The 26,160-nt window shown below is 51.5% G+C and overlaps 1 protein-coding gene across 1 annotated transcript in view; it reads left to right on the forward strand.

The window, feature by feature from the left end:
* The first annotated feature begins 987 nt into the window (after nucleotides 1-987).
* The window catches only part of C11H6orf132 (chromosome 11 C6orf132 homolog), a 35,021-nt gene continuing 9,848 nt past the window's right edge, over nucleotides 988-26,160 (forward strand). Inside the window, exons 1-2 of the mRNA XM_057699084.1 lie at nucleotides 988-1,530; nucleotides 11,732-11,838. Of these exons, the coding sequence (XP_057555067.1) occupies nucleotides 1,386-1,530; nucleotides 11,732-11,838 (252 nt within the window). The 5' untranslated portion in view covers nucleotides 988-1,385. The remainder of the gene's footprint in view (nucleotides 1,531-11,731; nucleotides 11,839-26,160) is intronic.

Consider the following 26,160-nt stretch of genomic DNA (forward strand, 5'->3'; position numbering starts at 1 on the left):
ATGCTTATTACAATGAGTCAGACAGAAAAAGACAAATACTGAATGTTATCACTTATTTGTGGAATCTAAAAAATAAAACAAATAAATGACTATAACAACAGCAACAGACTCACAGATGCGGAGAACAAACTAGTGCGGGAGGAGGAAGGCGGGAAGGACAAAACAGAGGTAGAGGATTGAGGCACAAACTGCTATGCATAAAATAAATACACTACGAGGACATATTGTACAGCACGGGGAGTAGAGCCAATATGGTAACGATGACTTTATTTTTATTTATTTATTTATTTATTCATTTATTATTTTTGGGGGGGCTTCCTAGGTGGCGCAGTGGTTAAGAATCCGCCTGACAATGCAGAGGTCACGGGTTCGATCCCAGCTCCAGGAAGATCCCACATGCCACGGAGCAACTAAGCCTGTGTGCCAAAAAAATAAATAAATAAATAAATATTATTTTTTGGGGGGTACACCAAGTGTAACGATAACTTTAAATGGTATATAATCTACAAAAATATTAAAGCACTGTTGTACACCTGAAAATAATATAATGTTGTAATTCAACTGTATATCAATTAAAAACTATATATTCACTTAACTTCCCAGAAAAAAAAAAGAATTTGATGTTAAAAAAAGATGCCAAGAGAGATTTAGTCATCCTACATGCTCTGCGGAGCTCGTCAGTGAGGATAGTTTCCACCCTAGTCATCAGATCGGGACACTGGTTTATTGCTTTTATGTATCGCTTTTACCTTTTTTTCTTATGGGCATTTCCTTACAGTCCCGGAAGATTCCTGGCCCACATTTCTGAGGGCCTCTAGCACCTTTCCGCGTGCGCGCTGTGGCCAGCCACTTCCCCGGTGCTGGGCGCGCGAGTCGTTTCCAAAGTTCGGGATTAGCCTGGTCACGCGGCTCCTTAGAAGCAGGGAACGGGCCCGCCCCCTCCCTCCCCCTGGGGGAGGAGGGGTGGAGGAGGAGGGCTAGCGGAGGAGGAGGGCCAAGGAGGCGACCTGGGGGCGGGGGTGGGTCGTCTCCGCGGCTGGGCGTGGGCTGGGCGACGCCCCCGGCCCACCGGGCCCCGCCAACAATGGCCAGCTGGGGAAGGAGGCGGCTGGAATGCAGCCGGGGGAGTCGGGCGGCGGGGCGGCGGCGGCGGCGGCCGAGGGGCGGGGCCGGATCGCAGCCGCAGCCTCTTACCTGTCCAGGTAGCTCGCATTTCCCGGCGATCGGCGGCGCCCGCAGCACCTGTCGCCCGGTGCGCGGGCGGGGAGGACCGTGCGGGGCATGGCCTGGTAGAGGCCCCGGGGGAGACGGTGCGGAGTCCAGTCCCGGGCAGGGCGGGCGGCGGAGGGACGGTCCTCCCCGGCGCCCGCGCGGCCGGCGGCAGCATGAAAAAGAACCCGACGGTGCAGGGCACCTTCAGCAAACTCTTCGGCAAGAAGCACGCCAACCCTCCCGCCACCTCCCTCTACGCCACCAACCCCCCCTGGATTTTCACCCAGGAGGCTCCGGAGGAGGGGACCCGGGACTTCGGTGAGTGCGCCCGGGAGCGAGGGGGCGCGGGGCCGCCGGGTGGTACCCCCGCCCCGGGGGCGGCCTCCCTCCCGGGGCTCCGGGCGACCCGCGACCGCGAGGGCGGGAGACGCGCCAGCGCGGAGGGGCAGGAACGCGTTTGAACCTGAGTGCTGGCGGGGCAGGAGCCTCCGGCAAGGGAGTGTCTCTGGGAAAGGGAAGAAGGAGCCCCTCTCCCCCTCTCCATAGCGAGGTCGGAGACCTTTGCGGGGCCCCCGCATGTGATCCTAGTCCCTCTTCCGAGGTGTTTATTTTCCCTCCTCTGTGGAAGTTATCTTTGCGTTATTGTTGCCAGAAAGGCTTCCTGGGGGGTGCAGCGCCCTGCCTTACCCTTCCCCCAGCAGTACTGTTGAGTCCGAGGTGCTCCCTGGATCTGAGGACTTGGGGCTGGTCTCTTCAACCCCCACTCTTCCCGCTTCCTCCATGCCCCCACTCCCAGCTCCCAGCCTTGGCCTCTCCTGGCCCAGGGTCACAGGCAGAGAGGGAGCTGCTATCTGGGTGCCCATACACTTGGCTCTGCCCTGGAGAGGCCCAGGAAAAATCCACAGGAGCCACTGCTAGTAGGATACCAGCCTGTGTCAGACACCCAGTCACTTACTGGGGTCACAGGCTTTTGCCAGGTCAAATGGGGGGAGGGGGTGTTGCCTATGAGCTCAAAGGAAGAAGCCCTAGACCTGATAGGGGAGGCTGAGGAAGCCCCTCCTGACTGCCCGCTGCCCCTGGCCCCTGAGTCAGGGTGGTGTGTCTGTAGGCATCTGAAAACAACTTGCTCGCCCTGCCTTTGGGCTCAGCCTGTGGGTCACCTTATCACCGCATCTTTCTGCAGTTTGTACCTTCTATAACTGAGGGGGAATCCAGGGGGGTGGGGACAGGAATTCACTTCTTGTATGTGAGCTGAGGTTCTGGACCCAAGGAGGGTCACCCATCACTGTTTTAGCTCACCTGCCTTCACTGTCATCCCATTACCTTCACTGACCTTTATGGCCACAGAGGATGTTATAGCCTCAGCCCCTGCTATTGGGATTCAGTTCAGCACCCAGGTTGTCACGGTCGGGACACACAAGGCGCCTGGATGGGAGCAGGGCAAACAAGACGTTGCCTCTCTCTGGCCCAAGGATCTCAGACCAGCTGGTGAACAGAGCTGACTGTGTGCCGTTTAGTCCTTTCTGAGCCTCCTGTTTAAAAAGTGCAAAAGGAACAGAGAGATGACCTTTGATGGGTACTAGCATGTGAGCTGAGAGGGAAGGGCACCCAGCATTTCCAGAGCAAACAGTGGGAGCAAAGGGAGGGCCGGGGCGGTTTGGAGGCAGGGTTTAGGGACTTAACAAACACATGTGTCCTGCCAAGTACAACTCTGTGAGGCCTAAACACCTCTCCTCGCCTGGGTCCCAAACATTTATTGACCCCTTCTTAGGTGCAAGGTGCCGTTCTAAAGTCCTCGTGTTGTTGACTTGTTGAATCCTCATCTAGCTTATGATCCTGTTTGACAGATGAGGAGACTGAGGCACAGCGAGGTTAAGTAACCTGCCCAAGATCACACAGCTTTAAATGACCGAGCCAGGATTTTCTTAAGTGTACAGCTCACTGATATTTTTTAGTAGACTTATCAAGTTGTGTAACCATCAGCGCAGTTCAGTTTTAGAACATTCCCATTACACCCAAATTTCCTTTAAGGGCAGCCAATATTTGAACCCAGGTAGTGGGGCTCCAGAGACCACATTCTTAGCCGCGTTGCAGAGTGGACTTTGTGGAAGGTAGTCAAGGGTGAATTTGACTGGAGGGGCATCTGCCTCCCTCCTCCCCTGCCTCCTTCCCCAAGGGGAATACCTTACACACTTATGTACATTTTTGCCTTACACACTTATGTACATTTTTGCCTTACACACTTACGTACATTTTTGCCTTAGATACTTCTCTACATTTTTGTCCACATTGAACAGACTGCTGGTGGGGTTCAGTCCCTCCATGATGCTCTGTCACCTCTAGCCAGCTGCTGCCTCTACCAGCAGGGCTGGAACCCAGGGAGGCAACTCCCCCTGTTCCCCAGGGCAGGGCTGGGTCTCCAGCTGACTCAGCCTGGTCGCACCGTGTGGAGGGGTGGGAAGCAATGTGCACCCAGCAGGATGACTCTCCAGTGTTTCCAGGGTGTTCCACAGGGTGCCAGTGGGTGTAGCAGAGGTCTTCCTGCTGAACAGGACATGTGCTCAGAGTTGGGGATGGGAAGGACTAGTGTTGGAGATTCTGGGATGTGATGGAGATCCCAGACCTGCTTGGGAGTCCATCTCTGCCAATAATTGGGGGCCTATCCACTCTCTGGGCCTCTATTTTTTCTTCTGTTAAATGGGGCTGGTGTCCAGACTGCTTACAGAATGACTGCTTGAGGTTTGTATATGGCAGTAGTTTGAAGAGCATTAAAAGGAAAAACACTAAAACAAGGATTGGCAGATTATGGCCCATGAGCTTGTTTTCGAAAATAAAGTTTTATTAGAACACAGCCAGCCATGCCCATCATTTGCATATCATCTGTGGTTGCTTTCATGCTACTAAGGGCAGAGTTGAATCACTGCAGCAGAGACAGTATCTCACAAAGCCGAAAATATTTACTAGCTGGTCCTTTACAGAACACATTTGTCAACTCGTGCATGCTTTATTATCAGGGCATTTCTAACTCTGAGCACTTCCTGCTTCAGTTCCTCTTCCTCACATTGCTGTAGACCAGAGGAAACTGAGGCATGACGAGGCCATAAGGTCTCAAAGGGGTTGGGATTAGAGTTTCATAGGGTCCCTGAGCCTGTGACATTCTCTGAGATGCTGGCAGTATCCAGCCCTTGGAGAATAGCCGGTGGGATGGAAGGGGAAGAATCAGTGTGGGAGTGTGTAAGGAATTAAAGAGTAACCACTTGCTCTGGGGCTACAGTCATGTAAAATCTGTTTGCACAAGGGTAGGCTGGGTGCAGCAGGTAAAATGCAAACAGTCATGTGAAGGTGGTGACGGGTACATTTTTCTCTACAGGATTTCCCTAACATTTATCCAGTAACTATTAGAAGGGCTTTACTTAATACAACTGCAATCCTAATTAAGCCTCAAGTGAGCCCACGCAAGGGTCTTAAAAGGCCACACAATTGCTTTTTAAATACTTGAGAAAGCAGAGATGTGGATCTTTGCAAATCTCACGATAAGGGACTTGCTGCAACCCAAGACAAGGACTCCTCCCTTGCCTCTTGAATTAGTCGAGCCAAGCTTCTTTACCTACCACCACCCTACTCCACCCCACCAATAGGATGCCCTGCTTGCTGGAGGCCCTTCTTTCTTGTTCCTCCAAAATGTCAATCACTTTCCTCACAACCACCCAGGACACTTATTTAGTTTTTTAATTTTTTTTTCCTTTGGATCTTTATTGGAGTATAATTGCTTTACAATGTTGTGCCAGTTTCCGCTGTACAACAAAGTGAATCAGCTGTGTTTAAACATATATCCCCATAGCCCTCCCTCTTGAGCCTCCCTCCCACCCTCCCTATCCCACCCCTCTAGGTCATCCCCAAGCACCAAGCTGATCTCCCTGTGCTATGCAGCAGCTTCCCACTAGCTATCTATTTTACATTTGGTAGTGTATATATGTCACTGCTACTCTCTCATTTCATCCCAGCTTCCCCTTTCCCCCTGTGTAGGACACATTTAAAATGCAGATTCCTGGGGACCCGCCCGGGGTACACGAAGTCAGAATCACTGGACTAGGACCTAGATTCTGGACTTTTTACCAGCTCCTGGGTGATTCTTTTATGTGGAAATATTTGAGAATCCTGGAGGTTCCTTCTCCAGATGGAGCTGGGCCATTCTCTTTCCCCTGAGGACTTTTTGCTCTTCTCAGTAGATGTATAGGGACTGTCCCAGCTTCCTATCCAAGAGAACCCCAGTGCTCCCTAAGGTGGCTGCTGGTTCTGGTATTCCTGCTCCTGGGGTCCCCTGACCTGGTGTTTCAAGCCAGGCTAACGGGTAGGAAGCCATGAACCCCAGGGGCTGAGCACATATTTCTGGCCAGGGACAGGCTGGCACCAGCCTACCAAAAGGAAAGCTGACCTGTGCGTGACAGGGGTGTGAAGGAGATTTTTGTTTACTCCCGTCCCCTGGAGGTGTGCTGTGGTTTGCTGGCAGCTCAGCACACACACACACACACACACACACCCTCTCTGCTGCCCCATTATATAAGCTCCCCCTTTTTTTTAACATTTATTTATTTTTATTTTTATTATACGTTTATTTATTTATTTATTGGCTGCGTTGGGTCTTCATTGCTGCATGCAGGCTTTCTAGTTTCAGAGAGCAGGGGATACTCTTCGTTGCAGTGCTCGGGCTCTAGGCGTGTGGGCTTCAGTAGTTGTGGCATGTGGGCTCAATAGTTGTGGCTCACGGGCTCTGGAGTTCAGGCTCAGTAGTTGTGGCGCACAGGCTTAGTTCCTCTGTGGCATGTGGGATCTTCCCCGACTAGGGCATGAACCCGTGTCCCCTGCATTGGCAGGCGGATTCTTAACCACTGCACCACCAGGGAAGCCCATATAAGCTCCTCTTGTTCCTGTAGTTCAACTCAGAAAGCCAGGCCCGGGAGTTCCCTAGGGGCGCAGTGGTTAAGAATCCGCCTGCCAATGCAGGGAACTTGGGTTTGATCCCTGGGCCAGGAAGTTCCCACATACCACAGAGCAACTAAGCCTGTGCGCCACAACTACTGAAGCCCGAGTGTGCGCCTAGAGCCCATGCTCTGCAATAAGAGAAGCCACCACAGTGAGAAGCCCACGCACCACAACAACGTGTGCAGCAGTGAAGACCCAAAGCAGCCAAAAATAAAATAAATAAATTAAAAAAAGGAAGAAAGAAAGCCAGGCCCTCCCTTGACCACTGTAGACTGGCTACAGGGTGCCCTTTCTCTCCCAGCCAATAAATTAATAACAGTAATAATAATAATATCATCATTTTTATTATCAGTTATTTATTGAAACAGGCACTATGCTGAAAACTATGTTTTCTCAATTGAGGAAACACTCAGAGACTCAGGTTAAATGACTCGAAGGCATTTCAGCTCAAGGCAGCTCAAAAATTAAAGTGCATCCAATCACCCAGGACCTTGTTAAGATCAGATTCTGATGCACTGTGACAAGTTCCCAGGTGAAGTCTGGCAGGTCATGTGTCGTAGCCTGGAAGCTGAGGGCCTGTTTGCTGCACTCCTCCCCCTCTGGTCCGTTCCCAGCCCCAAGGCCCCTCCCAACATGCTCCTCCCCCCCCACCCCCACCCTGTGGCCCCAGCCCAGCCCAGTCCAGCGCAGCGCCACCTTCGGCGTCCCCTCTGCCCTTGGACAAAGGCCTCTCTCTGGAGCCCTGGGTCAGACCTGCTGGGGCTTGCTGGGGCAGACCGGCCTTTTCAGGTTCCTGTCATGTGGCCCTGTTAATTATCCAGGAAGGGCCTCATCAGCCATTTGTGGGTTCCATTCACCTGGGGCCCCCCTGCTGCATCCCTGAAAGGCTGGGGTTCCCCTAGTGGCCAAAGATTAGATACTCCTCCTCAGTGGGGTAGAGGTGGGAGGTCTGGTTATGGGTTCTGCGTTACTCTGGTCAAGGTAGCAAACTCTCCCACCTAGAACCCCACTCCTTTTAAGCACCTGGAATTTGATGAGACCTATGGCCAGTGCTCCTGAGGCTATTTGGGGGGGTCCTGGCAATTTGGGACTCCACACCGTCACCTCAGCCTTCCTCTCACCTCTGCTAGTATTTTTGTCTCCCTTGATTTTGGGAGGCTTCTCCCAAAATGACCCCTATTTGACAGGTGGGGAAACCCAGCCTAAGAAAGTGCTCAGAGTCTTCAGGCGCTACATGGAAGAGCTGGGGTGTAACCCCAGATCCAATTCCTAGATGCATTTGTCTCCTGTAGATCTCACCAACTTGCCAGTCTCACTCTGGAAGAACAGGAGACCAAGGAAAGATGCTGAATCCCTGCGTTATTTCCTTGCTGTGCTGGCTGTGACCAGAGGAAATTGCATTCTAGAGTCGGGTTGCCTGGGCTTGAATCCTGGCCCTTTTTACTCACCAGCTGTGGGACCTTGGGCAGGGGACTTAACCTCTCTGAGCCTGTTTCCTCATCTGCCAAATGAGGATAATGAGAGTACCTCCCGAAAAGGTTTGTGAAGGGGGATGTAAAGAGCACTTAGAATGGTGCCCAGGGACTTCCCTGGTGGTCCAGTGGTTAAGACTTCACCTTATAGTGCAGGGGGTGCGGGTTCGATCCCTGGTCAGGGAACTGAGATCCCACATGCCTCGTGGCCAAAAAGCCAAAACATAAAACAGAAGCAATACTGTAACAAATTCAATAAAGACTTTAAAAATGGTCCACATCAAAAAAAAAAAATCTTAAAAAAAAAAATGGCGCCCACCTCCTGGTACTGCATATCAGGTGTCAGACAGTTACACTTTTATCATTCATTTCCTCTCTAGTTTGGACCTGTCTAGGATCTGGGGAAAGAGCTAAATAACTGTCCCAGACTTCAGCCTCCATGGAGATCTGTGGGCCGCTTTGGGGCTGGGGGAGGAAGAGCATTTTATCAGGCTTTCAACCCTGACCTCTGTAAGGAAACCAATGAGAGGTTCCCCCTCCATTTCACACACACACACACACACACACACACACACACACACACACACACACACACACACACACCCTGCCCCAGACTGAGAGAACCAGGTCAGCCTGTTTGGGGAGAGGCAGCGAGCCACATGCCATGGGTAAGGCACCCCATTATTTGTGCCTGAGCCCAGCACTGCAAGTCAGGGACCCTGTGTGGGCCCTAGCATCACGGCTGCTCTGAGACCCTGGGCCAGCCCCACCCATTCTGGGCCTCAGTCTCCCCATCGGTCAGCAAAGAGGGCAGCCCCAAGGTTCCAGACTCAGAGCTCTCCCTGACGAGAGAAAAGGGCCACCTGCCTCCTGGTGGCTCTCCGCCCCCGGGTAGAGTTGTCCAGCCTCCTCTCTGTCACCGGCTTCACCTCCTCACTGTCCCTTCCCTTCCTCAAGGGGCCCTCCTTTATCTCCTCAGTTGAGGAGGGGGCTGCTTCCCAGGAAGGCCCATTCTAGTATCCCTGACACCAATCCCAGCAGCGTTCACTTACTTCCATAGGAAAATCCCCAAGGTTGGACTCTGTTGTCTTTCTGTTTAGTTTTGGGCCTTGACCTTGAGGCTCAGAAAACCCCAGCCCTGACCTTGAACTCTTGGGGGACCCCACTTAGGGTAGTGGCCACACATGCCTCACCTGCTGGTGTGCCTTGACCAACTGGGAACTGAGCCCCGGTATGTATGAGGGGCCCGGGGAAAGTCTGTCAGGTTCTAGACACACTTCTTTTTTTTCTTCCCTTGAAATAACATACATTTATTATCTTACAGTTTTGTAGGTCAGAAGTCTGACACTGATCTCACTGGGCTAAAATGAAAATGTCAGCAACACTGTGTTCTTGTCTGGAGGTTCTAGGGGAGGATGTTTCCTCACCTTTTCCAGCTTCTAGAGGCTGCCCGCACTCCCTGGCTTGTGGCCCCTTCCATCTTCAAAGGTGGCCGTGGCCCGCTGAGTCCTCCTCACATCACTCCACCTTGACTCTGCTTCTCTCATCACATTTCCATCCTGGACTCCCAGCCACACTTCTTAGCACTGGGACATCAAACTGGATTCCCAAGAGGTGCCTCTATGGGAGGGAGCCACCTAGGCCTCCCACCCCTGCCTCTACCACAGCTGCTCCCCTTCCACAGGTATTCCAGAGAACAATCGTTTTCTTAGAAAGGGCTCCCCTGCTCAAAAAACCACAAACCAACCGAGACAACGGTGCCTCAGAATCAGGGCTGAGTCATGGAAGCTGTGAGGTGCGTAGAGTGGGTGCATGTGGGGGTCAGATGGCCCCGGCTCAGATCTGGCTCTGCCCTAACCTGCGTGGGCCTTGGGCAAGCTGCTTCACCTCCCACCCCTCCCCAGCACTGCTTGTTGACTACAGCCAAGCCTCCTATGCCCTTGACGAGCACCCCTGCCCCTCACACCCCCATCCTCCCGACCACATCCTGTAAATGGTGGGATCAGGATTCCCCACTTTGGGAGCAGTGTGTGCAGTATAGTGGCTCAGAGGTCAACCCCGGAGCAGAGACCCTGGCTTCACCACTTCCTCGGAGGCTTTGAGCAATTTATTAGATCTCTCTGTGTGCCTCCGTTTTCTCATCTGTAAAATGGGGTTGATGATCATACCAATTGCAAGGGGCTGTTTTGAGAATTAAATGAATGAATAATGTATAAGATGCTTAGAAGGGTGCCTGGCCCGTTACAAGTATTCAATAAACTCTACCTAGTCTTACATTATTACCGCTGTTATAGTGATCAACCTGCCAGGTTGCTTGCTTCTAAAACTATTTGAAATAATAGTAACTATTAATATTGCAGTAACTCAGCGGCAGAAAGGATGCTCCCTAGACCCTAACACTGGTGCAGAGATTAAATAAAATAATGAGAGGAAGAGTCTGCTTGGAAGCATGCTTGTGTTAGTCCCCACCCCACCCCCAGTCCTAAGGGTCCAGGAGCCATATCATGTCTTGGTGATCAAAACAGCATTATATAGAGAATGTCCCGGGAAATCCTAATGTCAACACGCAGACTCTGAGAAGCTAGTGAGAATTGGGTGGGCTTTAGTGGTAGCTGTTGGGGGTGTCCAGTTATTTCTACTTTTCTTGTTTCTGATTGGGCCAAATCTGCACTCTTACTCCCCCCCTCTCCCTCTCCACCCACCCCTGGCATCTTGGTCTCCAGCCTTAGGCGTGGAGCCTGGCAGCCACCGGTGGGGAATCGTGTTTGCCCAGAGTATATGGGATGGGACGGGACAGCACTGGGAACTGGAATTTCCAGGGACGTGGGGAAAACTTGGGCCATTTGGGCCTCTTTGGAAGGTGGAGGATCTGGAATGTGCCAGCTGACTCTCTGCCTGGTGGAGCAGCACACAAAGGACTCTGTGTCCTGTTTCTGGGGTGTTTCCCGGAGCCTCCATGTCACGTTCAAGGCCCTCTGTGTGAGAATCTGTAAACCCTTGCAATTGTCTCCTAAAGTCATGTACAAGAGAGAAAGTAATCACCATTCATCCAGTGTTCCAGTTAGTAGGACTCTGGTTAGTTGGAATTTTGATTTTTCTCCTCTTTCCCCTCTGGCTGTAGAGGAAGAGGAAGTCCCTCAGGCCAAGCTAAACAGATAAAACCCTCCTTGCTCATGGCCCATGTAGTCAGAGGCTGGCAGTGACCCCTGCCACTCGGAGGTGACAGTGTGAACCGGGGGCAGGATGTGAAATTCTCATCAATATGTGTTAAGAGTCATGAGGGAGATGGGTTGAGAAGATGTGAATGGCTCCTCACACCCTCCCACTACTATAGACACAGCCCAGAGCACAGGTCCAGCAACTACAGGAAGAGAAATGTCCTGTATCATCTTCCTACAGGGGACGCAACCATATTTGGTGGCACTATCATCGTTCCCATTGTACAGATGAGAAAACTGAGGCCCAGAGAGGTTAAGTGCAAGTCAGTGGCAGAACTTGGATTTGTACCTAAGTCAGGTGGACCCTACCATCTTATTCTTTCTGCTCTGTCCTCAAGGGCGCATCAAACAGAGTCATGCCCCCAACCATTGATGGTTTGGGGGCTAAAGAAATCTCAGGTTAGAGGAGTCCAGAAAGTGGGTGCTGGGCCGCTAGGTGGCCTCATCTGCTCTGCTTGTTCAGATTAGAAATTCAAACACTTGAGAAAAGCCAGCTTGTTTTCCTCCCTGTCTCAGAGATAAGCTTTAGCTTCATCAAGCTCTCAGGGCCCCAAAAGGTGGGACTTGTTGTGGGAGTGAAGCCTCAGGACCTATATGGAGTGGATCAGGAGAGAGAGGGCTGCTGGGCACTGAGAGGCCCAGGAGACTCCGAGAAACCGCCCCTGGAGTCCCTCCCAATCCTTCTTCACGCGGCCCCATCAGCATACTCCCCCACCTGTAGGAGCTTCTTGTATAAGGGGCGCTGGGCTGGGTTAAGCAGGGGCCACTGCAGGGCCTGGTTAAACTCAGCAGGCCCCTGCGCCTTTGATCTCCAGCTCATGGTCTCCCCTCACTTGTCCCCTCTAGACGGGATCTATTATGCAGACAACCGATTTGACACAGTGAGTGAGTCGGGAACCGCCACGCTGAAAGCTCGACCGAGAGTCCGGCCCCTGCTGACCTTTCTTCCACTGGTGAGTACGGTTCTGCCCTGAGGTCTGTGGGTCTGCTCTGGATGGGCCACCTTGGCTGCCATAGAGGAGGCAGCCCCAGCTGCCCTGGCCCAAGTGGTCATCAGCCTCACCCTCTGTCCATTCCCTTCCTTCCTGATGCCAACCCAGGGCAGCTACTGGGAGGAGGCATGGCAGAATGGCTGGGATTAGGGGTGTCAGCTCCGCCGAGTTGAAACCTAAGAGGAGGTTAGGGGGAGGTTGCGTGCAGCGGCAACACAGCAGTGGGTACCTCCAGCTCAGCGAGATTCATATTCCACAATCACTGATGGCTGACTGCACCGTGTCAGGCCCTGCGTTGGACACTGGGTTTCAGAGATGACTGAGCCAGCATTGCTCAAGGAACTCCCTGCCCAGTGTAAAGGATGTATCAGTAAACAGACTATTAGAACATTGGCCAGAGCAGGAGCAGCCAATCCAGCCACGGGGGTGGGGGGGTGAGGGGGTGGGGCTGGTCAAGGAAGGCTTTCTGGAAGAGGTGGCACCTGAATTGTCTCAAAGGTCAGATAGCAGTGACCCTCGGGAGAAGGGCACTTGGGACCAATTTGTTTGTGGGTCTGAAACTGCCAGAAACCAAAAACTCCCTTCTGGAGCCTGTGATTGGGCTTTTGTTCTCTAACAAGGGAAAGAGACTCAAAACAATTGCTCTGTGACTGGTTCTATTTACTGAGATGAGAGCTCCTGGTTTTTCCGGGACAGCCTAGACCAGCACCGCTCAATAGAAATATAACGCAAGCCTTGTGTAATTTTATAATTTCTAGTAGCTATATGAAAAAGAAATAGGTAAAATGAGTCCAAAGATGATCATTTTAACATTTAATAATCAATGTAAGAAATACTACTGAGATGTTTTACATTTTCTTTTATACTAAGTCTTCAAAAGCTGGTGTGCCACACTTAGAGCACACACCCCACCTCTGACTAGAGCGACATGTCAAGGGTTCAGTAGCCACTTGTGGCCAGTGGCTACTGTAAGCAACAGCCCAGATTTAGAGCCTAAACAGTCAGTCTCATAAATTCCAGGTTCACTACTGTCTGTGAGACCTGGGTCCCAGTTGGGACAATACTGTCACTGGGGTCACGGCATCCCGTCCCTCCATGAGGCTCTGTTCTGCCTCAACTGACGAGGCACCTAATCCTGATCTGAGTTCTCCAGGGCCCGTTAGACCTCACGGCACCCTGCACCTTGGTCCCGGGCACCCACAAGTTCTGCCCAGCACTGTCTGGCACAACCATCTCCCTCATACCATCACCGATTTTCTTCTGGGTTGTCTGAGCTCAACAACCAGACCCCGAGATTCTAGGTGGGAGGGACTGAGGGGTTTTTTTTTAATTTTTTGAGTGTATATTTATTTATTCAGATCTTTATTGGAGTATAATTGCTTTACACTGTTTTGGTTTTTTTTTTTAATTAATTAATTTATTTATTGGCTGCATTGGGTCTTCGTTGCTGCACATGGGCTTTCTCTGGTTGTGGGGGCTACTCTTCATCGTAGTGCCTGGGCTTCTCATTGCAGTGGCTTCTCATTGCAGTGGCTTCTCTTGTTGTGGAACACGGGCTCTAGGCGCGTGGGCTTCAGTACTTGTGGCACACGGGCTCAATAGTTGTGGCTCACGGACTCTAGAGCACAGGCTCAATAGTTGTGGCGCACAGGCTTAGTTGCTCCACGGCATGTGGGATCTTCCTGGAGCAGGGATCGAACCCGTGTCCCCTGCCTTGGCAGGCGGATTCTTAACCACTGTGCCATCTGGGAATTCCCTGCTTTACACTGTTGTGCCACTTTCTGCTATACAATAAAGTGAATTAGCTGTAGTTATATGTATATCCGCATATCTTGGAGGGACTCAGTCTTACATTCTCCTTGCTGTGTCCCCAAGGCCAGTATGTGGAGGGCTGAGCACCCAGACCTCTGGGAAGACACCTTTAAGTAATTTATTCTGCAAAATACACGGACATCACAAACATATATAGAAAGTACAACACCACCAACAAAAAGGCATGAGGCAGATGAGTCCACCTCTAACTTTGTTTCCAGAGATGAATAAAACTGTTAGGGGGTTATTGCAGCTGTATATGCAGATGAAATTTGAGATTTTTCTATCACCGGAGGTGAATTCAATTCTCTCCGTTCACCTGCTCCCAGCACATGCACTCAGAATTACAGTGGTGGGAGCCCAGGGCTGACACACCCGTACCTGTGAAACTGTTTAAATAAATGACTGTTGTCCCCTTGAGTGGCTCTTACTATCCTGGCTCCTCCCTCAGATCTGCACCAGCAGGTAAAGGGTTAATGCAGCAAGCCCAGTTTGTTCTGCTGGGGCATCCTGTATCCCTGTTCAGAAAGGCATCCTGTATCCCTGCTCCCACCCACCCACTTTGGGCCCCTTCAGTAATCAGCGCAGGTCTCTGCCTTTCTGCTCTCCTCCCTTCCGGCTTGGATGCTCTGGTTTGGATCTTGTCTGGGCCAGCCAGGACATGACTGGGGCTGCTGCACAGGCGTTAGGTCCTGCTGGCTGGTACTGGCTTGGGAGCAGTCCTTTCGGGCAAGCCTCAGACCCAGTCCCAGGAGATGGGGCTTCTCCCCAGCAAACTCACAGCTCCTCACTGGTGAGGACGAGGGAATGAACACACTGTGAACCCGCACACTGTGAAAGGGGCCTCATCGGGTCCACACCAGCTTCACTTTACATTGGCAGGAACTGAACCCAGAAAGGGAAGGTCATTCCACGCCTTCAGTGCTGGCTGAGCGGCTTGCATGGTCCTAACCGCTGGCAGGGCCGTGAGATCATGGCTTTCATGAGGGGGGCACTTCCAGTGCATCAGGTGCCATCCCAGGTGCCTCGCGTGTGTTAACAGAGTCACTGGAGCCACCCTCTTGGGAAGGTGCTGCTGTGAATCCCCATTTTACAGATAGAGAAACTGAAGCACAGGATGGAGGAGTAACTTGTTTAAGTACAGGACGCTTGTAAGTGGCAGAGCTGGGATTTGCAGCCAGGCTTCAGGGTCCAAGCTCTATTCAGGCCGTCCTACCTTCGCCTCCACCCACGACCTAGAAGCTTTTTTCTTCCCTTCCAGCACCAGCCTGCAGGACCACCTGCATCTCTTGTGTCTGCCTCTCTGAACCCCTGCCAGGCAGCTAGGGCTTGCTGGGCATCAGGGCTCTTACATCTTTGGAATCATAGACCCTTTTGAGAGCATGGGGAAGCTATGAGCCACATACACACAGTTTTGCTTACAATTCCAGCAGAGGGCTCTCAGGCCCCTGGAAGCCCACCTACGATGCACCGTTAAGATGAGGAACCCCGGGCCTGATGGCCTGTATCCCGGGGCATGTTTTACTCCTGACTCAGGTCATAAGATACAAAGCAGCCCCAACTTCCTTCACCACCTGCTCCTGGGTTGAGGGGAATCTGACTCCTCTCCCTTAGGCTCTGGACTGGGTCCTTTGCTTTCTTCTAGCTGGGACAGGAAGCCGGGAGAATGAGGGGCAGGAAGACAGAACTGTGGGTTCACACACAGACACACACGCGCACACCCTGCCCCCCAGCCCTGCTGAGTGGCGGCGGGCTGGGCAGCCCTGCCTGACACTGTCCTAACCAGCTGGGCCTCGCCCCTCCCTGTCCTCCCTTCCCACACTCAGGGGGCACCTCCCAGGCCAGGCCACCCTGGGGCGGGGGAGGCTGAAGGCAACGGTGCCCATGACGGGCCCATGCTCTCCCTTGAGCGCTGGCCAGGCCGGGCCATCTTCTGGGCGCAGTGTCACTGTCCGTACCCCTCAAGAGCCTGTAGAGGGGCGCGCACGAGAGGGGAGGGCAAGGTGAGTGGCGGAAGGACAACCGCAGGTGCTTCTGCCCCTTCCTGGAGCTTCCTTGCTGTGTTTGAGGTGAAAGTGCAGAGAAAGAAATACTTTCCCAGGCGGCCAGCAGCCAAAGGCCAGTTATGAAAAGGACCTGGGGATCCGTCAGTGACGGGGATGGGGTCTGGATTGATCCTCAGGTAACTGGCACCAGTGCCTGCTCGGCCACGGGGCTGCAGCAAGGCTGAGGGCCAGGCCCTTCCTCTCCTGGGGCCTCTGGCTCCTCACCCATCAGCGGGGGTTACACCGGATGGTCCACTGGGGTCTCCTCAGCTGTGACTTTCTGTGTTAAAGTAACTTGCTAACGGAGGGGCAGGAGGTGGGGTCAGCTTCCTGGAGACCGAGAGATGCCAGGCCCTCTGAAAAGGATGCGCTTCAGTCACCAGGGCCACCCCACTTCCTGCTCTGAGAGCTCCGAGGAACTGGATCAGAATCGCAAACGTCAGAGCTGGGGGCAGGGAGCGGACCTCAGGGCTCATCAGGATAGGAAAAATGAGGCCCAGAAAGGGGACGGTCCTGCCCAGGCCACACAGCTCAGTGGAAGCGGAGACAGGACCCAAGCCCGGGTCTCCTCCTCCCAATCCAGTCCTGTCTCATGCCACGTGGGCCTGGGCCGAGTGGGGGAAGGATCCTTTCTCCCCACTTCCTTCTACCTCCAAGGGGAAACCCGGCCCAGAGCTCAAGCTAGAGCCGGTTCCTAGCTTTTGAGAGCTGAGCTGGTGGAACAGCTGGTGGTGGGAAGGTCACACTTCTCTCTGGAGCTGCCTCTTGCCCTACCCTAGTCTGAACCCAACCATCTCCAGGGCGATGCATATGAGGAATTAAAAATTAAATGCCAATGTGGCAAATATGGGGAAACTGGCCAGACAGGTCCCCTAGGGTGCCCCAGGCGGTGAGAGCTCCCTGGGTCACCCCACCCTCTGAGTCAGGCAGGCCTGGCAGGGCCTGGGGAGGTGTCAGCCTGGGCTCGGAGCAGGAAGCCTGACTGTTCTGGACCCCGCCCTCTATGAAACGCAAAGAGTCAGCTGGATTTCCCCTTTCCACTTTTCCACTCCATCCCCCACCGTGGGAGCTCATCTCTGAACTCAAGGCCGAGGCTCCCTTTGGGCTTGGGCTTTGAGCTCCTTAGGGCACGCTGGGAAGGGCAGTCATTACGGGCTTTCGAGGGACGCGCACGGCCGACGTCAGCTGGAAGGGCTGTCAGGTGGGGGACGCTGCCTGTGTTCCTGTGGGGGTGGGCGTCAGAAGCCGGCAGCCAGTGTGGGGATGGAGGCCCCCTCCCCACCGTAGCCAGCCCCGCCTCTGCCCACCTGGCCCCTCTTCCGCAGTGAGGGTCTCAGCCTGAACCGCCAACGTTCCACCCACACCCTCATTCTTACCCACAAGTAGCCACCCCTTGGCCACCCCGTGGACTCAGGGATGTGCGTCCCCAGCGAGGGCTGCCCTCAGAGGGACTGCCCCGGAAAGAAGCTCTAGAAGTGGGCTCAGGGCCATTTAAATGGGGGATTCTAGGGACCTTGGTGCCTGGAGCAGGGTCAAGAAGGGGGTGGTGTGGGCTCTTAGGGCATGTCTCCTTGACCCCATGGACTCCTTGCCCTATGGGGAACCAGAGCAGGGCCCTCTGTAGCTCAGAGTCCAGGGCAGGGCCCTGAAACATGGGTCTAAGAGTGGTTCTGGGAGGCTGGTCCACAGGAAGACGGCCTCATTGGTGGAATTCTCTGTTCTCTAGGAAGAGGGTATGAGCTGGGGCAGAGGGTGGGGGCCAGGGAAGAGAAGTAATGGAGCTCTTTTTAAAATTTATTTTTACTTTATTATTATTTTTTAAAATATTTATTTATTTATTTATTTATTTATTTATTTATTTATTTATTTATTTATTTATTTATTTATGCTGTGTTGGGTCTTCTTTGCTGTGGGAGGCCTTTCTCTAGTTGTGGTGAGCAGGGGCTACTCTTCATTGTGGTGCACAGGCTCTAGGCGTGCAGGCTTCAGTAGTTGCAGCCCACTGGTTCAGTAGTTGTGGCACACGAGCTTAGTTGCTCTGCGGCATGTGGGATCTTCCGGGACCAGGGATTGAATCTGTGTCCCCTGCACGGGCAGGCAGATTCTTAACCACTGCACCACCGGCGAAGTCCCTGGAGCCCTTCTTTTAAAATGCTCACTGGTTCCCAACTTCAGAGAAGCTGCTGTGTGGGGAACATACCCTGTACCCTCATGCTGCCCCCCAAAGCCAGGAAACAACTAACTGGCTGGGCTTCACCCAGCTGGGGACATTGGATGCCTGGAGGGGTTTCCTGTGGCTCTCACTCTGGGGGTGTCCCCCTGCTCCCCCAGCCTACAGCGGTGTCCCTAATCATGCCCAGCCCTGACTCTGCCTCAGGGTCACCTCCCTCACCCCCTGCAGCTCCACACCCCACCCTGCGGTGCCCCAGCCAGGCTACTGGAGGCATCTGGTGAGGAAGTTTACATTCCACAGTGTGTCGCTAAGGCTCCGAGCTGACCCGCGCCCAAGGTCAACCATGTGTGGCCCATTGGCCCAGCCCCTGGTGACCCACCATTGGGATTTGCCTGGGTTCTCAGGAATCCCAGGCATGAGGATGTGTGTGTCCCAGGTCCAAGGAAGCCAAGGAGGCAGGGCTGGGGCCATCAGTGGGGTAAGGCTGTCCCCTGAGCCCTTGGTGGGGCAGTGGAGGGCTAGCATTGGCTCTGATCCCCTATAATGTTAAGGGGGAGACAACCTCACCCTTGAATAGTGAATGCTTTCCTCCTTTCCTTCTTTTTTCTTTCCTTCCTCCTCTTCTTCAACTCTGAAATGTCTAAGGTCAAAAAGGCAGTAGGGGATTCCCGGTGACCTGACTCTGACTACGGGGAAGCACCCATCCATCTCTTCAGGTCCAACTGGACAGGCCCATCCCAGGGGCTGTGCCCAGAGCAGAGTGTCCATGGACTCAGGCCACTGCTCACCTGCTGAGCCTTGTTAGGACCTGAGGGTCAGGAGCCCGGGGAAATGTCCTTCCTTGGGTGCTTCTCTGCAGGATCTCTTTAGATGGGGGATGGCCCCTAATGTCACAAAAAACCCATGGGAGGTGGGCTCAACCCCATCTTACAGATGAGAAAACTGAGCCTCAAAAGGCAAGAGAGGGACACATTTCCTGACCATTGACTGCATGTCTGATTCTGTCTTTGAGACAATGGAGTTAAATTAAGATCGCCAATCTGGGGACTTCCCTAACGGTCCGGTGGTTAAGACTCCACACTTCCAATGCAGGGGACGTGGGTTCCATCCCTGGTCAGGGAACTAAGATCCCACATCACATGCCATGCAGCCAAAAAAAAAAAAAAATTACCACTCTTGTCTGCCTGCTGACAAAAGCCATGCTCTTTCTTCTTTTTTTATTTTTAATTTTAATTTGATTTCTTTTTTGGCTACGTTGGGTCTTCGTTGCTGCACACGGGCTTTCTCTGGTTGCGGCGAGCGGGGGCTACTCTTCATTGCATTGCTCAGGCTTCTCATTGTGGTGGCTTCTGTTGTTGCAGAGCATGGGCTCTAGGTGTGCAGGCTTCAGCAGTTGTGGCTCAAGGGCTCAGTAGTTGTGGCGCATGGGCTTAGTTGCTCCGCGGCATGTGGGATCTTCCCAGACCAGGGCTTGAACCCGTGTCCCCTGCATTGGCAGGTGGATTCTTAATCACGGCGCCCCCAGGGAAGTCCCTCTTCTTGATTACAATAATTAAAAAAAAACAACCAACTATGTTTTGTGTATTTTTTTAATGATGAAGGAAACAGAAGTTCCTTGTTAAGAACTGAAAATAGAGACAAGTATAAGGAAGAAAATATAGATAAATATTCTTGGAATGGTGCTTCCGCCCCCAGCCTCCCTGCCAACTAATCATTGCTGGGTGACTTTTCAACATACGAGGCTGTGAGAGATTTTAAAGGACTGCTTGACTGAGCTGGGGAGCTGGCTAGCATTCCCCTCTGTGAGGTGGGCGAGGTGACTAGTGCTCTTAACTTCTGGGTGGTGTTTGAGTGTGGGGACGGGGAAGGGCTGAGGCCCAGTTTCACGGGGAATGCCCCGTCTGGCAGGGCCAGGGCTGGACTCTGCCCCAGGCATTGAGCAAGGGCTGCTCTTTGGCAACAGTGCCAGGAGCGGCCGTGGCCGTGGTTAGCTGCCTGTGGCTGAGGAAGGAGGCTCCAGTGGGCTGGCCCAGCAGAGGTGCTTAGATGCTCATTTGCATGTTCTCTGTCATTTCCATTGCCCACAGGTTGGCACACTCTTCTCTGGACGTGGGGCTGCCATCCTCCAAGGGCCACACACCTCTCTCCTGAGTATACTTGAGACGTATGCCAATCCCTGCAGGCAGCACCCTGGGATGGTGGGGGGGGGGGGGGGGGGGAGGGTCTGTGACTTTCCCAGGGCAAGTGCTCTTAGAGAGGGGCAGCCCCCAGTTGACTGCGGCAGTCACAGGCCCACGTCTGATGGCAGCAGTGACCTCCGGCCCAGCCCTGCCTGCTTGGTCTCACCCTGTGGCTCCTGGGAAAGCAACTTCACAAACTCCTCCCTCCCTTCTCCTCCTCTACTCCAGCGTGCCCCCCCACCCCCCCAACTCTCCGGAGACTATGGCAGAGGTCTATCCCAACACCTTGTCGTGGAGGGGTGGCCCCGAGTGTCCAGGCTGTCGCCCACGTGGCATAGGGGAGCCGAGCTCAGACGGGACACCGTATGGGCCTGGGCTCATGGAACACCCTGCTTGAGGTGATCCTTAGAGAGCGTTCACAGAAGAGGGAGAGAGGCCCTTTGCTCCAAGTGGTGGTGGGGCTGGCACCAGAACACAGGTTTTACACCTCTCTGTCCTGTGTTCTTTCTACCTCTCATTCACTCGTCTGGGAATTTCTTCACTCATCGGACACTCATTTAATTGCCCCATCTGTGCCAGGCTTGTGTAAAGAGTCAGTCATCCCCCTACCCACGGGTGGGCTGGGCTGGGGCAGCTGAGGCCACCGTCACCTGCAATGGCCTTGATTTGTGCTGGAGGGAAAGTATGAGGTCAAATACTGCAGTGGCAAAGAGGGCAGGCTCTGAGGTTCCAGTGTTGGCCCTGCCACTTACTAGCTGTGTGACCTTGGGCAGTGTACTCTCTGTGCCTCGGTTTCATCTTCTATAAAATAAAAACAATAACCTGCCTCTTAGGGTCATGATGAGGATTCACTAGGTTGCTACCTGTGAAGTACTCAAACAGTGCCTAGCACATAGTAGGCACCTAGTAAATGTCAGCTGTAATGATAATGCACACAGGGTGAGGAACATACTGGGAAGAGAAATTAACTTGGGCTGAGGTTGCCAAGAAGGGCTTCATGGAGGAGGGGCATTTAACCTGGGGTTTAAAGGATAACTAGGAGTTTGGGGGCAAAGAAGGGCATCCAAGGCAGAATAAGAGCAAAAGCTAAAATAGATAACTAATAAGGACCTACTGTATAGAACATGGAACTCTTCTCAATACTCTGTAATGACCTATATGGGAAAAGAATTTTAAAAAGAGTGGATATATGTATATGCATAACTGATTCACTTTGTTGTACAGCAGAAACTAACACAACATTTTAAATCAACTATACTCCAATAAAAATTTAAGAAATAAATAAATCAAAGAGCAAAAGCAAGGCTTGGGAGGGCTGAGAGGATGTGGGAATGAATCCCAAGCAGCTACAGTGGTTCTCCACAGGTTGGGGAACAGGGCATAGCCAAATCATCTAGGAGCTTTCTCTTTTCTTTTCTTTTCTTTTTTTTTTGGCTGCACCATGTGGCTTGCGGGATCTTAAGTTTCCCGACCAGGGATCAAACTCACACCCCTGGCAATGGAAGCGCGGAGTCTTAACCACTGGATCACCAGGGAATTCCCATAGGGGCATTTTTTTTTTCTCTTTAAGAACTTTTGAGATACAATTGACATACAATAAACTGCATATATTTAAAGGGTACAATTTGATATATTTTTTTCTTATTAGTAACGTATATATGGCAATCCCAATCTCCCAATTCATTCTCCCTCAACCCCCCTGTCCCCCCACTTTCCCCACTTGGTGTCCATATGTTTATTCTCTACATCTGTGTCTCTATTTCTGCCTTGCAAACTGGTTGATTTGTACCATTTTTCTACATTCCGCATATATGTGTTAACATACGATATTTGTTTTTCTCTTTCTGACTTACTTCACTCTGTATGACAGTCTCTAGGTCCATCCATGTCTCTACAAATGTCCCAACTTCATTCTTTTTTACAGCTGAGTAATATTCCATCGTATATGTGTACCACATCTTCTTTATCCATTTGTCTCTTGATGGACATTTAGGTTGCTTCCATATCCTGGCTATTGTAAATAGTGCTGCAATGAACATTGGGGTGCATGTGTCTTTTTCAATTATGGTGTTCTCTGGGTATATGCTCAGTAGTGGGATTGCTGGGTCATATGGTAACTCTATTTTTAGTTTTTCAAGGAACCTCCATACTGTTCTCCACAGTGGCTGTACCTATCTACACCCACCAACAGTGGAAGAGAGTTCCATAGGGGCATTTTTTAAGCTATTCACCCACCCCTAGAACCTCCAAATACTCCCTCCAAGGCGTGGTCTCTCTGCCATTCTGAAGAACCCTGCTGCAAGGAGTGAGTCAGGTCGCCAGGGACAGTGGTGGGAAAAAGACAAAAACCACTAGCTGGAGCCCAGAGTTTGTGGAGTGGGTGGCAGAAGGTGGCAGAGCTGCAGACAGGACAGCTTATAAAAGGTCTTGAACGCCATGTGAAGGTGCTTGAATTTCATCCTCTGGATCAATGGAAGGATTCTGAACAGAGAAGGGACCTGCTCTGAGATGCATTTTAGAAAGAACATCCTGGCATCAGGTTTGAAGAATGGGGTGAGGTAGAGGTCGGAGAGACGATGGCAGTGGTCCGTGTGTCTGTCTGTCTGGGTAAGAGACAGTGAGGACTGAAGTAGGGCCGAGCCTGTGGGGTGGCAGGAAGGGAGGGACTCAGGAAGTGCCTGGCAGAGCCAGGTGAGAAGCTAGGGGTGCTGGTGATGATCAGATGCCTGGAAAAACAGTGATATCTAACTAGCTATGGGTCCTTGGGCAAGTCACTTAAGCTTTCTATGCCTCAGTTTGCTTATCTGTAAAGTGGAGGTAGCAATAACACCTATGTCATCTCATGTTGTGAAAAGTAAATGAGTTGAGATGGAAAACACAGAAAGAGCCCATGGTACAGAGTAAATGCTAAGTAAGTAGAAGTTGTTATAATTATTGTTAAGGTTGGGAGTACTGGGGATGAGAGAAAGGTGATGTGAGATGCTGATGTCTGTCCAGTGGACTGACAAGCTCTAAGTCTCCCTCAACATTTTCTCTTTTGTTCTTGTATTTTGTTTGCTATGTTTAGTTTAACTTTTTAAATTGTAAGATACATGTAACATAAAATTTACCATTTTAAAATGGATCATTCAGTGGCATTAAGTAACTTTTTCTTTTTAACCAATCCTAATGTGCAGAGAAGTTGCAGGAATTGTGCAAAGAACTCCCTAGAACCTCCACCCAGATTCATTGCATTTTGCCCCATTTGCTTTATTTGCTCTCTCCCTCTCTTGATATTTACACATTGTTTCTTCCTGAATCCTTAGAGTAAGTTGAGACATCGGGTCCCTTTACTCCTTAATACTTAACGTATCACGTGTGTGTTACATTAAGAACAGAGCCGCTCTCTGCATTAGCAAATTCAGGAATTTGATATGATACTATTATCTGATACACCTTTATATTCAGTGATTGGCAAATGTCCATTAAGGTCCTTCTTCTGCACACCTTCCCCCATCCCAGGATCAAACATTGCATTTAGATGTCACCGCAAAGCCCTCTTCTTAAAGAGGCTTTGCCTCAGTTCTTTGAGGCTAAGGGAGGCCGATGAAGAAGTTCAGCTCCCACGGGGATGGATGCTGTTCACACCTGTACATTTGCACACTGAGATCTGTTACCGTCCACGTTCCGGGGCACTCAGTGCCAGCTGCCTGGGTCCCCATAGTGAGCGAGGAGAGTGACATACCTTCCGGGTCAGTTTTTCTAGCACTTGCATTAAAATGAGTTTGTGTTGCCTTCCCTGAATTCCCCCCCCCCCCAACCTCCCCCCTACCCCTGGTGGAAAGGTGAGCCACCTGAGTACAGGCTGGCGTGAGGGGAAGGAGCAGGGCCAGCTGGGGCTTGGGGATGAGGGACTGCATTCAGTTCAGTACTGGGGGCTCCTGCAGGCGGTGAGGCTCGACTTTGGGACCCGCCCCAAGGGTGGTGGAGCAGAGTGCCACAGCGCCTTAAGCACTGCGGTGAGGTGCTAGATGTGTCCTGGGACACCACTGTGTGTGTGTGTGTGTGTGTGTGTGTGTGTGTGTGTGTGTGTGTGTGTGTGGTAGCGGCAGATGGGGGACCTAAAAAAAGCCTGAGCTGCTGTTCCAAGGTTGCTCAGGAGACAGACTTCCATCCTGTGGTCTTTGGGGTCTAATACATTTTCAGAGTTAAGATCAGAGGTGAGGTGGGCAGTATTCCCTCCAGCCCAAAAAGTTTGTCTGTCTTCCTCATCCACCCGTAATTATAGTTAAGCACTCAGGGTGATCCAGAAGGTGCTTCTAAATTCCAGGCAGCTTTACTTTGTTCACAATTTTTTCTCCTCTGTGGGGGAGAAGATTTAGAAGACATACTCCTTCAACTAGCACTGGTTTCCTGGGTTTCTATTATCTCACTCGGTCTTCATAATGGTCCTGCAAAGCAGGAAATATCTCCATTTTATATGTGAAGAAAATGGGTCTCAGTGATTTGTAGAAAAGGTAAGTCAGGAGGCCTAGTTTTGCGCCCTGGCTCTGTTGAGGGATTTGAGGTAACGTAGTGCTGGCACAACACAGCGGGTACCTAAATGATAGATTAACAGCATTGTCGCTACGGCTCACCCAAGGTCACACCACTGGCAAGGTCACACATGCGCACTGGCAAAATCCAGAGCACGAATGGAATCCAAAGACTTCTTTTTTTTAAATAAATTATTTATTTATTTATTTATTTATTTATTTTTATCGGCTGTGTTGGGTCTTCGTTGCTGCACGCGGGCTTTCTCTAGTTGAGGCGAGTGGGGGCTACTCTTCCCTGCGGTGCTCGGGCTTCTCATTGTGGTGGCTCCTCTTGTTGCGGAGCATGGGCTTTAGGTGCTCGGGCCTCAGTAGTTGTGACACTCAGACTCAGTAGCTGTGGCCCACGGACTTAGTTGCTCCATGGCATGTGGGATCTTCCCGGGCCAGGGATCAAACCCGTGTACCCTGATTTGGCAGGCGGATTCTTAACCACTGCGCCATCAGGGAAGTCCCGGAATCCAAAGACTTTTGATGATAATTCCCCAGGTCTTACTACTTTCCAACTACGTGCAAAAGAATAATCAGAGATCTCAATGCTGGCTTCTAAAGGCCTGGACTCCATCTCATCAATATCAGAGTATACATACTTGATGGGAGTTATTAGACAATAAGTCATGTGAGTGTGTGTGTGTGTGTACCATATCTCAGAATCTCAGAATGCAGGATCACTGGGTTTAAGAGATGTTAAGAACAGGTGTGTGGCCATGCGACTCAAGTAGAGGCAGAAAAAAAGAGCAAGGCCAGTCCAGCTGCAGAATTCTTTAAGAACAAGAAGATGAGTTGTTTCTTGCCCTCAAATGACCAGAGAGTAATTCTAAGCTTGCCCTTGGTAACCCAGGGTCTTGTGGATGTTTCTGAAACATCTACCTTGATTCCCCTTCTTATATATTAAACCATTAAGTCCAGAGAGTTGGCACCATCAGCCTATCAGTGAGTAACAACTTGACTTACTATGTGTCCAGCTTTGGGGCATTTGTGCAAAATGTGTCCCTGGGCTCCAAGGAGCAACCAGATCTCATTGGAGGAACTGGGGGAATACCTAGAGAGCAAACAGGAGCCCTCCCTTGTGGGGCTTGGCTGTGGGTTGCTCTGAACAGTGTGGGCTGATGCAGACAAGGGCTGGCTTCTTAGGAATAACAAACAGTTAACATTTATTGGGCTGTCACTACATGCCAGGAGCTAAGTGCTTTTTGTGTATTGCATCACTTAATCCTCCTAGAATAGGTAAATTCTATTTTTATAACCGTTTCATAGCCAGGGAAACTGAGACATAGCAAGTTTAAGTCATCGGCACAGTCATACAGCTAGTAGGAGGCAGAGCTGGAATTCAAATCCAGGCAGTCTGGCTTCAGAGCTTCTAGAGGGGCTCAGCAAATCCTTGTAGGATTAGAGATTTAGACTTTAGAGAAGCAAAATATCCAAGGTGGGAGCTCCACAGACCTGGGTTTGGCACCACTGGTCGTGTGACTATAGACGACTTACCAGATGTTTCTGAGCCT

The sequence above is a fragment of the Hippopotamus amphibius genome, chromosome 11 (assembly GCF_030028045.1).
Source record: "Hippopotamus amphibius kiboko isolate mHipAmp2 chromosome 11, mHipAmp2.hap2, whole genome shotgun sequence".
NCBI classification, from domain to species: Eukaryota; Metazoa; Chordata; class Mammalia; order Artiodactyla; family Hippopotamidae; genus Hippopotamus; species Hippopotamus amphibius.